The sequence below is a fragment of the Amblyraja radiata genome, chromosome 23 (genome assembly GCF_010909765.2).
Source record: "Amblyraja radiata isolate CabotCenter1 chromosome 23, sAmbRad1.1.pri, whole genome shotgun sequence".
Lineage (NCBI taxonomy): Eukaryota > Metazoa > Chordata > Chondrichthyes > Rajiformes > Rajidae > Amblyraja > Amblyraja radiata.
In genome coordinates, this window is record NC_045978.1 from 20,585,468 (window position 1) to 20,600,058 (window position 14,591).

A 14,591-nucleotide genomic window follows, 5' to 3' on the forward strand; every position below is an offset into this window, starting at 1 on the left:
TGGCATTAATCATGTTGCACTGAAGTTAATTGGAAAAGAAGAAAAGGTGGCAGAGGATTAAAAATGATAAATGGAAATCTGGCGTCAGAGTGGGACTGAATGGAGGTGATCACAAAGCAACTTCCAGTATATAGTCTGCATTTGTCTTTCCATGAAAGGAGACCATGCTTAAATTAATTAATTGATCAAGGTGTTGTAGAGACACTGATGCATTTTAAAAGTATGAGAACTTTGTTCATGGGGGGAATATGAATTGAATGTGTAGTATCCTGCAATTCAGATATGATTTTTAAATCTAGTATGAGGCACTATGTAGATTATGGTAGTATGTCATTTGGTTTCCAGTGAACCTATTCATGTTGTGATAACATGCGAGTTCAAGTTAGTTTCATGTTGGTTTTTAAAACAATAATCCCTGGTTTTTGTTTGATTTCCAGAAATAACCCAGCTGATGCTTTGACATGTTTGTCTTCGAAATTCATTGTACACCAGTGAAACAAAGTGTCAACTCAGCGACTGTTTTGCCAAACACTTGCGCTCGGTCTGTCAATGGCTACTGGATCTCCTGATGATAAATCATTTTAACTCCCCTTTCCATTGCCACACTGACCTTTTTGTCTGTCTACATCTAGAGTGAGGCCACATGCAAACTGGAGGAACAACTCTCATATTCCACCTTCTGTCTTTTCACCTCTGGCTTTTGTCCAACGATTTACCTATCAAAACCCCCACTCACCTGTATCCCACCTATCACATGCTAGGGTTTGTCCTGCCACTCCTCTCTTCCTACTTTCAACCCCTGTTTCTCTCTCCCGGCCCCCCCCCCCCCCCCCCCCCACATCAGCCTGTTAAAGGGTCTCGGTCAGAATCATCACGTATCCACGTTCATCGCAGTTGTTGGCTGACCCACTGAGTTACACCAGCACCATGTCTTTTTTTGTAAAACAGCATCTGCAGTTCCTTGAGTCTACATTGTACTGTTGCTCCCTACTTGCCCCTAAACTGAAGAGGCACTTTAGATGTATCACCACGGTTGATTCTTAAGTGAGTGTTCAATTACTTTTGTCGGTCGTGCCAGAATCCATAGAATTGGATGGGAAACATGTCATCCTTGATTCTAAGGGATTGGTTAAGGAGGACTAATCTTTAGGACCTCTAATAATTATGTGTGTGTGTGTGTGTTGTCTGTGGCTAACCATGCAATGTGTCTTTCTGGAGAATGTAGTAGAAATGGTGGACCAGCTGGAGAAATAGTAGCATGGTTCATTTAATCAATGTATATCTTGTAATCTCTTGGCCATATTTTAAAAGTTGTTGGTAAATGTTGTATAGTGGCAATGCACTGGGATAGGAAACAAAGAAGTAATGTTGGGAAGAGGAGAAGCAACGTTCTGGATTTTAATACATCAAACAAAAGACTTGAATACTATGCTAAATGCTGCAAACATAGAAATGTTTAATGCACTCCACAACTGTCTTAAATCAATTGAATTTTTCACACCAGTTGCAAAAGAAATTCATTACATTACCAGAAAAGTGTTCCATAGATGTTAGTGGTGGAAATTCAATGCAAGTGCACTCTTGCAATAAATGAGACACATTGCCATTATGCCAAAGATTAATGTTATGCTAATTGAATGGCCAACATCTTACGAGCTATGTTGTACTTATTTCAGCCAAGTTGCCTGGTGTATGTTTAGCTTGAGTCCTAAGTTACCAAACACTTCAGTGAACTTAGCAAGTGGACAAAAACAACATCTTCAGCAGTGTCTGGAAGTGAACTACTGTGAATGCTGTGATTTCATTGTGATTTTACTGTACTTGACGAATAGATTGCCTCCAGTTTTCCACCATAAATAAGCTTTGAAAGAGATGTAAAAAGGAAAAAAAAATAAAGGAGGGCAAATTGTGGGCACATTTATAATGGGTAACAAGGACATCAGAGGGAATTGAACAACTATTTATGTTTTTCTTCATGAAAAAAGAGTGATGATAGAAAACTCGATGGGGATAAAGTAGGGAACTTTAAGCACCCACAGACAAGCTCTGATTGGACAAGTTTATGCCAGATATAATAAAGAAGAAAAACTTTGGTTTAAAAACAGAGTATATTTTTTCAAACCGTGAGAGACTACAGTTAATGGTGATGTTCAAAGGGATCCAGGTGTCCTTGTACACAAGTCACCAAAAACCAAGATGCAGGCATGTTAAGACAAAACATTTGATCTTTATTATGAGATAATTTGAGTACATGAGGTCAAGATGTCTTACTGAAATTAGGTCTGGGTGGATTGCACGTAGAGTTGTGACTTGTTCCAGGGATAGCAGATCTGCCGTACAGCAAAGAGTCGGCAAAGCCCAAATTTTCTCAAGTTTAGAAAAACGTGAAGAGGTCTCCCAGAAACATATTGGGAAAAAAACAGTGCTGGAGTAACTCAGCAGGTCAGGCAATGCAATTCCCTCCATACATTTTGTCTGACCCACTTCGAAGGTAGACAAAAATGCTGGAGAAACTCAGCGGGTGAGGCAGCATCTATGGAGCGAAGGAAATTAATTGAAATGTAATCATTACCAGTGCTCTCACTTAATTTTTTCCCCTGTTGCCAGCCTGGCAACGTAGGCAGCTTTTTAGGTTGCCAAATGACAGTTTAGGTGGTCAATTTAAGACAGCTTGCTTGACGTGTGCAGTAATGTGCTCGAACGAAGTGCGTAGTTACCAGTCGTAATTATGCTCAATGAAGCATTCACGTATTATTTCTGCTTCAAATAATGACACAAACTAAACATATTCACCAATCAAGACATGATATATACCACAATGACATGCAGCAAAGTTACAATACAGTATCTCAACTCTTTTTACACATTGCAATGAATGCATTTTCTATTATTTTTTCCATTTCCCAACAAAAATGTGGTTGGATTATTCAGCGTATGACCAGCCTGTGTCAATAAACCCTGGACCATGCTAACATGTATGCTTAACCATGCACACTATAGATTGATGCAAGCATGTTTTCTGTGAAGGACCGAAAATTATCATGACATGGCCATAGCATGGGTCGTTATTGCTATTGGTACAGAAACACTTTCGCTTCCCACGTAATTTATCCACAACAAAATATACAGGTTGCAAGGAAATTTCTAAAGGCGTTTTATGATAATAGCTGTTAAAACCGACTATACCCATCTGACAGGTTAAACATTGCACTAACTGACAAGAGATGGCCAAAGGCCAACTGCAGCAAATGTTGGTAATATGTTTAACGGTGTCAAAATGCCACATTACCAGACATTCAGATTAAATGTATGTGTTGTGAACAGCAATGAAGATACCCAGTTTGTATGCACCAGATTTAAAAAAAATTATTGACAAATGCTGTTTCCATCATTCCCACTTCAGAATTAACGTTAAAATTTCAACCGAAATATATCCTGACCAAATTTATGATGTATATGACCGACTGTAGAAGTAATAAGTGGATAAATTGGGACGACAGATGGCGCAATTGGCTAAGTGTTCGGCTGGCAACCGGAAGGTAGCCGGTTCGAATCCCGCTTGGAGTGCATACTGTCGTTGTGTCCTTGGGCAAGACACTTCACCCACCTTTGCCTGTGTGTGAATGTGTGTGAGTGATTGGTGGTGGTCGGAGGGGCCGTAGGCGCAGATTGGCAGCCACGCTTCCGTCAGTCTGCCCCAGGGCAGCTGTGGCTACAGAAGTAGCTTACCACCACCGAGTGTGACTGAGGAGTGAATGAATAATGCGATGTAAAGCGCCTTGAGTATTAGAAAGGCGCTATATAAATCCCATCCATTATTATTATTATTATTATAAATCCAACGTATAGTTGTGAATGTTGCTCATTAAATAACAGTACTGATACTCCATATTAAGAGCATTGATTTGCCGTTAAAATGAATTCTGTAATAACGTGTCAACGGTTGCAGTGACAATCGAACACTGCGGTTTTAATGTTTAATGCATCTTTATGGATTAAAACAAATAATAACATTGGGATTTAAAACACATTTGATTGCATTCCGTTATCAAACATAGTAAATTTTCGTTCTGAAAATCAGTACAAGATGAATGAGGGGATCAGTACAGGATGAATGAGGGGATCACTACAGAATGAATGGGAGGAGGCAGTTCAGGATGGATGGGAAAGGGGGTGAGTACAGGATGAATTAGGGGACCAGTGTCGGATGGATGGGGGGGGGGAGGAGAATCAATGCGAGGTGGATAGGGAGATCAGTGCAGGATGAATAGATGGGGAGGGGAGCACAGGGGATGTCAGTGAGGACTGAATAGAGGTGGGAATGGGGATCAGTGGAGAGGAGGGGTCCCAGGATAAGGGGGGCGTACAAGAGACGGAGAGAGAGTGGGGGTGGGGGGGGGGTGGGGAGGAAGGAAGGTCAGCGCTCATCGGACAGGCACGGTATCATCGCCCCGCTGCCTTGGCTGTCCCTGTCCACTGCCAAGTGCCGCCGCCAAAGGGGGAGGCAGTGGCGAGGAGATCCCAACCTCCTTCAGCCAACAGGAGGTGCGGGGCAGAGCGGTTCTGCTGCTTCAGACGGCGGAAGGGGGCACCCCTCCCTCCCATCTCCCGGCCTCGGCGTCTGGGAGGGTTTGTTTTGAAAGCGGTATCGCTGTCAGCGCATTGGGAAGCAGCGGCCGCTATCCAGGCGGGGTGCTGGAGGAGGAGGAGCCACTGTCGCTGCAAAGATCCTATAGGATCTTTGGCTGCTGCTGTGCGGGGCCCGTCATTCGCTCCGACCTTTCGTCACCCCACACCCCGTATCTGCTCCGCATTACGTCGTCGCCGCTGACACGAAAAGCCAAGTTCCTTTTCTCCAGAGATGCTGCCTGACCAACTGAGTTACTCCAGTTTTTCGTGTCCAGCTTCGGTATAAACCAGTATCTGCAGTGCCAAGCCGGGCAAAGTGACTCGGCATTTAGGTTGCCCAGCGGCACTTTGGGTGGTCATTGGCACCCGCTAACCGCTAATTTCGAGCCCTGATTACAGTTATATAATTTTATTTCTCTTGCTCCTGCTGTCACTGATTTAGCTGTAGTAGTTTTAAAGTATTGTTCAATAAGCACATGCTTCAGGAAAATTAATCTCTACCAAATTCTTTGCATGCCATTTTATATTGCATCCATCTTCCCTCGGAATATAAACAAGACCTACAGTGCCCTCCATAATGTTTGGGACAAAGACCCATCATTTATTTATTTGCCTCTACTCCACAATTTGAGATTTGTAATAGAAAAAATCACATGTGGTTAAAGTGCACATTGTCAGATTTTATTAAAGACTTTTTGTACATTTTGGTTTCATCATGTAGAAATTACAGTACATAGTCCCGCCACAAAGAAAGATGAAAGACTGTTGGCGGGGCTGCCAATCGTGTGGCGCCTCTGGTGGTCATTCCTAAAGAGATTTTTTCTGTTTTCTGGGTTTTTTTGTTTGTTGTTAAGTACTAGTTTTTAAACTTCTATTTTTGGCTCTGTCTGAATTACAAAACAGTAACCTTTCCACCACTATTATAGATGATAGATTAAAGAGAAGCGTATGTGAAATTTTTTTATCATGTTTTTTATGATGCTGGAAGAGCCCATTTGTTCCTTGTCTATTCCTGATAAGAAATAACTGCTCAAATGAATCCTTTCCAGCTTTTGTTATAATCGTCTTGACCACACCATATTAAATGTGACAAGCTTTTCCCTCTAGAAAGGAAAGTATTGTATGGAGCCTCAGTTTGAACATTTGGACACATCTTTCCAATTTGTGTAAATGACCAAAATAATAGAAGCTATTTTTTATATCAGAAAGAGAATTCTAATTTTTAAAATATTATTTAGGTTATTTACACAATTTGTAAATGTGTCTAAATCTTATCAAAATTAACCGGGTTCAGATCTTTCTTCCAAGTATTTGAGAATTTTGAGTATGACACCTGAAACATTAACATTTTGAGATTCTGAAGAAAATACCAAATTAGATTTGCATTATTTTTTCTTTGATGTTACATTTAATATTTATTATCAGTATATCATTAGTGGAATCATGTAAATTAAAATTAATTAATTTTGCTACATAGCTAATTTTCTCTAAGTAACACCAAACTTAATTTTCTTTAAGTATAGCTTTAACATTTTGAAATTTGGCAAAGATTCAAAGGAAATTAAAAGTGGATATCTATTTTAGCAGAAGGTACACACAAAATGCTGGAGTAACTAGGCAGCATCTCTGGAGGGAAGGAAAAGGTGACGTTTCGGGTCGAGACCCTTTTTCAAACTAGCAGATATGGGAGACGGGCAGCACTGAGATTTTTATGTCCAATATTTTGAAGAGTACGCTTAAGGTTTATTGCTGAGAATGCTGATCTCACCAATCTTGTGCTCTTGGTCCTGGAGGGTGGGATTCCTTAGTAACATATGGAGTGTGGGAATCGCTATCAAGGAAAGGATATATTCTCCACCCCAAATTCTTTGAACTGCATGACTTGCCAAGCCATTTCGTTAAGTCATTATTTTAATATCCGTGAGAGAATTATTTTATAATTACAAACATACGGATAAATTGTAATTATAAACACAGTGGTGTGGATCATAGACGAGATAAAGCTGAGGATATGCGTGCCATTAATAAAAAGATGGGTTTATGGCTAGGAAGGTTTTTATTCCAGATTTAGTTAATTAAATTTAAATTGTGTGATGAAATTTGATCTTGTGCATTTATTTCATTAGATTTTGTATTGTTAATCCAATAATGTAACCATTGTTATCTGGCTCTGGAACATGACTTATTCCCTGTCTGCCAACCAGCCTACATTTGGCGCTGCACGTCTTTTGCCATGCTTGTTAGTGGTTCTGCTTTCTTGTCCCAAGATGGAGTGATTATGGTTGAGTCGACAATTTGGCAGTTCTTCTTTTCATCCAATTTTGCAGGTCTTTTCCTTTCACTGTGCAACTGTTTCCATGTTACACACCATTTTAGCAGATGAACGTTTAGCAATAACCACATTCTCAATGATTCTTTCTGCTTTTCATTTTAAGAGTAGAACTGAGTTTAACGTGAATGATTTAACCTCAGGTGTGAATTTGGGAATGGTGATTGCATGTAATTTATTTACTGCATTAATTGCAACTGTAGTTAGCAACATCTTGGTATTGTCCCGGCTTTTAAAAGTGCCATAAAATAATCTGTAGTGAATAAATGGACTGAATTACTGACAGCATCCTGGCACTGGTTTACTGAAATTTGTCAGCATTTCCACGAATTAATTTGTAAAATGTATGCTTTAAATGGCTCTTTTATATCAGAGCTACATTAGAATTATAATTTACATTAGAATCTATTGTTCCACAATGCACACGATGCACAATGAGTTACATTTGGCTCTTTGGGCTAAAGGAATCAAGGGATATGGGGGAAAAGCAGGAACGGGGTACCGATTTTAGCTGATCAGCCATAATCATATTGAATGGCGGTGCTGGCTTGGCGCCGAATGGCACCTATTTTTCTATGTTCTATGTTTCTAAGCAGAATGACTATGCCTGTGATTAGATTATCTAATGGAATGTGGATATAAATTGCTTGTCGATATTACTGTCCCTCAACTTGATAGAAACATAGAAACATAGAAATTAGGTGCAGGAGTAGGCCATTCGGCCCTTCGAGCCTGCACCGCCATTCAATATGATCATGGCTGATCATCCAACTCGGTATCCCGTACCTGCCTTCTCTCCATACCCTCTGATCCCCTTAGCCACAAGGGCCACATCTAACTCCCTCTTAAATATAGCCAATGAACTGGCCTCGACTACCCTCTGTGGCAGAGAGTTCCAGAGATTCACCACTCTCTGTGTGAAAAAAGTTCTTCTCATCTCGGTTTTAAAGGATTTCCCCCTTATCCTTAAGCTGTGACCCCTTGTCCTGGACTTCCCCAACATCGGGAGCAATCTTCCTGCATCTAGCCTGTCCAACCCCTTAAGAATTTTATAAGTTTCTATAAGATCCCCTCTCAATCTCCTAAATTCTAGCGAGTATAAACCAAGTCTATCCAGTCTTTCTTCATAAGACAGTCCTGACACCCCAGGAATCAGTCTGGTGAACCTTCTCTGCACTCCCTTTATGGCAATAATGTCCTTCCTCAGATTTGGAGACCAAAACTGTACGCAATACTCCAGGTGTGGTCTCACCAAGACCCTGTACAACTGCAGTAGAACCTCCCTGCTCCTATACTCAAATCCTTTTGCTATGAAAGCTAACATACCATTCGCTTTCTTCACTGCCTGCTGCACCTGCATGCCTACTTTCAATGACTGGTGTACCATGACACCCAGGTCTCGCTGCATCTCCCCTTTTCCTAGTCGGCCACCGTGGACTGCAATCCATGTGATGAAGTGGTTGAAAGGAAATTATCTGCACGAGGATGCAGTTCCAAAAAAAATAAAGGAAGAGTTAGTCATTTTGTGCTAAGTTTGCAAAGCGATCCAATTTTTTTGCTGTAACCCATATCCTGATTCTCTTGATGTAAAAAAAAATCAAATTTTCTGTTTTGAATATATCAACAATCATGCCTCAACTTCACCTTGGCTAAAGAATTCCAAAGATTTGCTGTCTCTCTGGCTTCAGGGAGTTTTTCTCATTTTTATCTTGTTTGGAAGACCTTGTATTTTGAGACCATAACCCCCTAGATCTGGATGTACTGATCAGGGGAACTTCATCTCCTCATCTAGGCCTTGTCAAGCCCTTTGAAGAAGATCTCGATGAGGGTGCCACAATGTTGCAGCAGGTGTCGCTGTTTCCTCCCAACTCCAGCCACTTGGGTTCAAGCCTGACCACCTGTATTGAGCGCAGAGCTTGCAAATTCTTAATGTGTAGGAAAGAACTGCAGATGCTGGTTAAAATTGAAGGTAGACACAAAATGTTGGAGTAACTCAACAGGTCAGGCAGCATCTCTGGAGAGAAGGAATGGGTGAAGTTTCGGGTCGAGACCCTTCTTCAGACTCTTCTTGTCACCAAGTGAATTCCCTTCATGTGTGACAATTGCCTCCCACATCCCAAAGACATGCTGGTTGGTTGGTTTACTGGCTACTGTAAATTATCACTGATATAATTGGTTATTAGGAGAATTGGAATGGACTTGATGGATGGGAGAGTATGTGAAGTTACAAGCAAATGGGTCTGATTGATGGAATTGCTCTTAGAGCTAAACTGAGGGCTGAATAGCTGTCTCCTATGTTTTATGAGAATGAGATTGCTGGCTGGTTTCAGAATATATGGCCAAACTCTGATAATCTGGCATGTTCCAGATTATTGGATATTTCCCCTATTAGTATCACAGCACATTTTGTAACTCAATAAATTGCCTAATGAACCTATTAAGTTTAATGGGAAATGGGGGAACATGTGGCAAAAGGAAGCATGGTCGACACTACCTGAGAACCCAGATGCAGAACTATAAGGATATAGGAATAATCTAACATATTTTATTTATATGTCCCATCTGCTCATTCTCCCTCTTAAAATAAATCCTGCAATCCCAGGAAGATTTGCTGGCCCATTCCACATTGTGGAGCTGTGGAAATTAGGTGGTGATAAGAATAAGGGGTAGGCCATTTAGGACTGAGATAGGGAAAATCTTTTTCACTCAGAGTTGTGAATCTGCAATTCTCTGCCACAGAAGGCAGTGGAGGCCAATTCACTGGATGTTTTCAAGAGGGAGTTAGATTTAGCTCTTAGAGCTAAAGGAATCGAGGGATGTGGGGGAAAGCAGGAACGGGGTATTGATTTTAGATGATTAGCCATGATCATATTGAATGGCAGTGCTGGCTCAAAGGGCCAAATGGCCTCCTCCTGCATCTGTTTTTCTAAGTTCTATGTTTCTAAGCAGAATGACTGACTATGATTAGATTATGTTTCTATGATACTGTTTGACTACATGTGCAAATGCTTTATCATTTAAATGGTTTTGGGATCTTAGTATATGAAAGGTGCAATGTAAATCTCCATTTTTATTTTAAATTATTTATTTATAATCATTTAATGATTAAGTAACTTAATTCTTGTTATAGTTGGCAGTTGGTATAATTAGATTTGTATTATTCTTGCATTGCATTGAAATGTAATGTAACACCATAATGTAAGTTTCAAGCAAGTTGTGAAACTTTTAAGGAAAAATAAAGAAAAACTAATGGTGAAATTGGACCAAAACCTGCAACAAGGTTTACAACCGCGTTGCTTTAGCCAGGTGCTTTATTCTATTCTATTCGGTAAGCCTATTGTATGTTACAGTCCCTATTCTTCATTGCAGCAGCCAGGACACCATGTTGATCCATTTATGGACAACCAAGAATTTGTAGGTCCACCCCTATCAAAGGATAGCCTAAACCTTTCTGGGGAAAGCTGTTTTGCCAACAAGGCGGATTCGTATCAAACTGCTGACGCTGCAACAAACATGTTAAGTGATAAAGATCCTCTGCTGCCATCATCCAGTACGCCGTTCAGATTGGAGCTGCAGGCAGATGGTACTGAGCAGTGCGAGATAAGCACAACTGAAGGTACTCCATCCTTCCATTGTATCTTGAGGAATGTATTCAATGACTCTACCTATCCATTTAAAAAAGTTACCAATCTGACTGTTAACTAATACTTTGTGGAATTGCGTATGTCTGTTGCTTAGGCACTGTAAAGGTATTTTTAATTGAGCATGTGCTAACTTTCATTTGAATCAAATGCCCCTTGTTCTGGATCTGTAGCATGTTAAATTTATCAGGATGTTTTCTACCTGTGCAGATCCTTTGAAAGCATGGTCATGCTTAGTTCCAAACTCACTTTCCATCCATTACTTTTAACTCTCATTGTAAATCATCCATCTTACAGCATTTTAGAATTACTTATGGGAATTACTTAGGAGATCCTGTCTGCTCTAATTACCCACAGAAATGTTCAGCATTTGGCAGCCTCTGCTCTCTGATATGGGGCATCTCTGGATTTCCTCCTCCGCTTGTTTGTCCTTTAGGTTTTCTCTATTTTCAGTCAAAAAAATAATTGCAGATGTAACCTGGGCCATGAGGAGCACTCTGTTGCAGGAATATAAAATGGCTGGAAGTGCTTAAATCTTGTGTTGAAATGTAAAGTACTAAATAGTAGCACAAAGGATCTCGGAAGATGTTTGTAGGTCATAAGGCCCTTTTGAATCTGATCTTCCATTTATCTATCATTGCTGGAACTGCCTTGTCCACTTTCTCGTTTTATCTCAGCATCCTCTGATATCCTTAGAATATTAAGTTAACAATTAGAAACGTAGAAAATAGATTGCAGGAGTAGGCCATTCGGCCCTTCGAGCCAGCACCGCCATTCAATATGATCATGGCTGATCATCCAGAATCAGTACCCTATTCCTGCTTTCTCCCCATATCCCTTGATTCTGTTAGCCCTAAGAGCTATATCTAACTCTCTTGAATACATCCAGTGAATTGGCCTCCACTGATTCCACGGATTCACAAATTCTGACTGAAAAAGTTTTTCGTCATATCAGTCCTAAATGACCTACCCATTATTCTTACATTTTTCCTGCATCTAGCCTGTCCAATCCCGTAAGAATTTTATATGTTTCGAGAAGATCCCCTCTCATCCGTCTAAATTCCAGTGAATATAAGCACAGTCGATCCATTCTTTCATCATATGTCAGTCTCGCCATCCCAAGAATTAACCTGGTGAACTCCCTCAATAGCAAGAATGTCCTCAAATTTGGAGACCAAAACTGCACACAATACTCCAGGTGCGGACTCACCAGGGCCTTGTACACCTCAGTAGGATCTACTTGCTGTTACAATCAAATCCTCTCGCTATTGGCTTTCTTCACTGCCATCTGTACATGCATGCTTACTTTCAGTGACTGATGTACATGGACACCTAGGTCTTGTTGCACTGCCCCTTTTCCTAATCTGACACCATTCAGATAATCTAATTTCTTGTTCTTGTCACCAAAGTGGATAACCTCACATTTATCCACATTATACTGCATCTGCCCACCCGCCCGCCTGCAGCCTCATAGCATTCTCCTCGCAGCTCCCACTGCCACCCAGCTTTGTGTCATCGCAAACTTATAGATGTTACATTTAATTCCTTTGTCTAAATTTTCAGTTTGTTGGATACTGTATCATACAACATGTAAACAGGCTCCTCAGTTCAACCCGTCCATGCAACCAAGATGGCCCATATCCCTCTAAATTAGTGCACATGATATTGGGGGAAAGGTATTGACTGGTTGGCAGACAGAGGAAGCAAAGAGTAGGAACTAACGGGTCCTTTTCATAATGGCAGGCAGTGACTAGTGGGGTGCCGCAAGGCTTGGTGCTGGGACCCCAGTTATTTACAGTATATATTAATGATTTACGCGAGGGAATTAAATGTAACGTCTCAAAGTTTGTGGATGACACAAAGCTGGGTGGCAGGGTGACTTGGATAGGTTGGGTGAGTGGGCAGAAGCATGGTAGATGGACTATGATGTGGAGAAATGTGAGGTTATCCACTTTGGTGGCAAGAACAGGATGGCAGATTATTGTCTGAACAGTGTCATAAGGGGAGGTGCAATGAGACCTGGGTGTGCTTGTACATCAGTCACTGAAAGTAGGCATGCAGGTACAGTAGGCAGTGATGAAAGCTAATGGCATGTTGGCCTTCATTGCGAGAGGATTTGAGCTTAGGAGCAAGGAGGTCCTACTGCAGCTGTACAGGGCCCTGCTGAGACCGCACCTAGAGTATTGTGTGCAATTTTGGTCTAACTTGAGGAAGGACATAATTGCTGTTGAGGGAGCGCAGCGTAGGTTCACCAGGTTAATTCCGGGGATGGCGGGACTGATATACGATGAAGGAATGGGTCGACTGGGTTTGTATTTGCTGGAATTTAGAAGGATGAGTGGGTATCTTATCGAAACATGTAAAATTCTAAGAGGATTGGACAGGGTAGATGCAGGAAAAATGTTCCCGATGTTGGCGGAGTCCAGAACCAGGGGTCACAGTTTAAGAATAAGGGGTAGGCCATTTAGGACTGAGATGAGGAAAATAAATTTCACCCAGCTTGTTGTGAATCTGGAATTCTCTGCCACATAAGGCAGTGGAGGCCAATTCACTGGATGTTTTCAAGAGAGAGTGAGATTTCGCTCGTTGGGCTAAGGGAATCAAAGGAAATGGGGGGAAAATCTGAACGGGGTACTGATTTTGGATGATCAGCCGTGATCATATTGAATGGCTGGCACGAAGGGCCGAATGGCCTACTCCTGCACCTATTTTCTATGTTTCTTTGTAAACCTTTTCAATCCATGTATCTGTCCAAATCTCTCTTAAATGTTGTTATTGTTCCTGCCTCAACTATTTCATCTGACATATCGTCCATATACCCACCACCCTCAAAGTGGAAAATTGCCCATCTATTGTTCCTATTAAATCTTTCCCCTCTTGCCATAAGCCTGTGGCCTCTAGTTCTTGGTTTTCACCCAGGAAAGGAGTGTGTCTTCATCCTATCTATTCCCCTCATGATTGTATACATCACTACCTTAAGATCACCCCTCAGCCTTCTTTGCTCCAAGAAATCGGATACTAACCTGTCAAATTCTCCCTTTAGCTCAGGCTTGGAAACATTCATAAATCTTCTCTGCTCTCTCCAGCCTTATGTCATCTTTCCTAAAGCAGGATGACCAGAACTGAACACAGTACTCCAAGTGTAGTCCTGCTAACATATTGGACAATTTGTATAATGATGCTCTATTAAATTATGTAACATAGAGCCTTTGAGTTTATATTTGTTACTGCAAACTAAAAATATCAAACTACCTGAACTTAATTTAATGCTAAAAACGATAGGAAGACAAGCATTACCCATCCCTTACAACATGAGCAGATGAAGAAGATAAATATTTGTAAAACAAAAGTTTTGTTTGAAAATGTGTTAATGTAACATGATATATATGGTAAAGTTAGTTGGATGATTGTTAATTGGATTGAATACATTTTAGATGAGCTTTGCATAATTTCTGAGTTTTAATTTTAGGCTGCAGTCCAATATATGCAAATTTTAACATTTACTCTGGGTGTTGACTTTTAAGGTTTTTTTTAACATGATAGTTTGCTGAACATAATTTACTTTCACACAGATCTGGAAATACACTCTTCTTAGATCTAGCCTTCCTAGTAAGATATATTCATTGTTTATCAAATAGATTTTTTAGAAAGCAACTGTTGAAATGAGAGAATTGGGGTTAGATATGTTTGAAATATACAGCAAGACTCTAGAGTAATTATTTATTGGATTAGTTTAAACAAATTCTATACTTGTACAGTCCTTAAGATATAGCAAAAACACTTGTGAATAGTTACGTGTAAAAATAAACTAGGCTAGCAGCAAAATGAGAAGATTAGTTGCAACAGTTAATAGCTGGATCCTGATGTCTTCCCTAACATCTATATTTTGTATACACAATCATACTCAATTATTTCTAGGTAGTTAGATTAAGGTATAAATTAAAGTTCTTTATGATAAAATTAATTTTTGTTGATTTAAAAGAACTAATTTC

The 14,591-nt window shown here is 40.4% G+C and overlaps 1 protein-coding gene across 8 annotated transcripts in view; it reads left to right on the forward strand.

The window, feature by feature from the left end:
• Positions 1–14,591, forward strand: part of dido1 (death inducer-obliterator 1) — a 112,178-nt gene that overhangs the window by 26,229 nt on the left and 71,358 nt on the right. For 6 of the 8 annotated variants that reach the window (XM_033041695.1, XM_033041696.1, XM_033041702.1 and 3 more), the window contains one exon: positions 10,328–10,574. In XM_033041695.1, the coding sequence (XP_032897586.1) occupies positions 10,328–10,574 (247 nt within the window). The remainder of the gene's footprint in view (positions 1–10,327; positions 10,575–14,591) is intronic. The other 2 variants (XM_033041697.1, XM_033041700.1) reach the window with 1 other exon arrangement.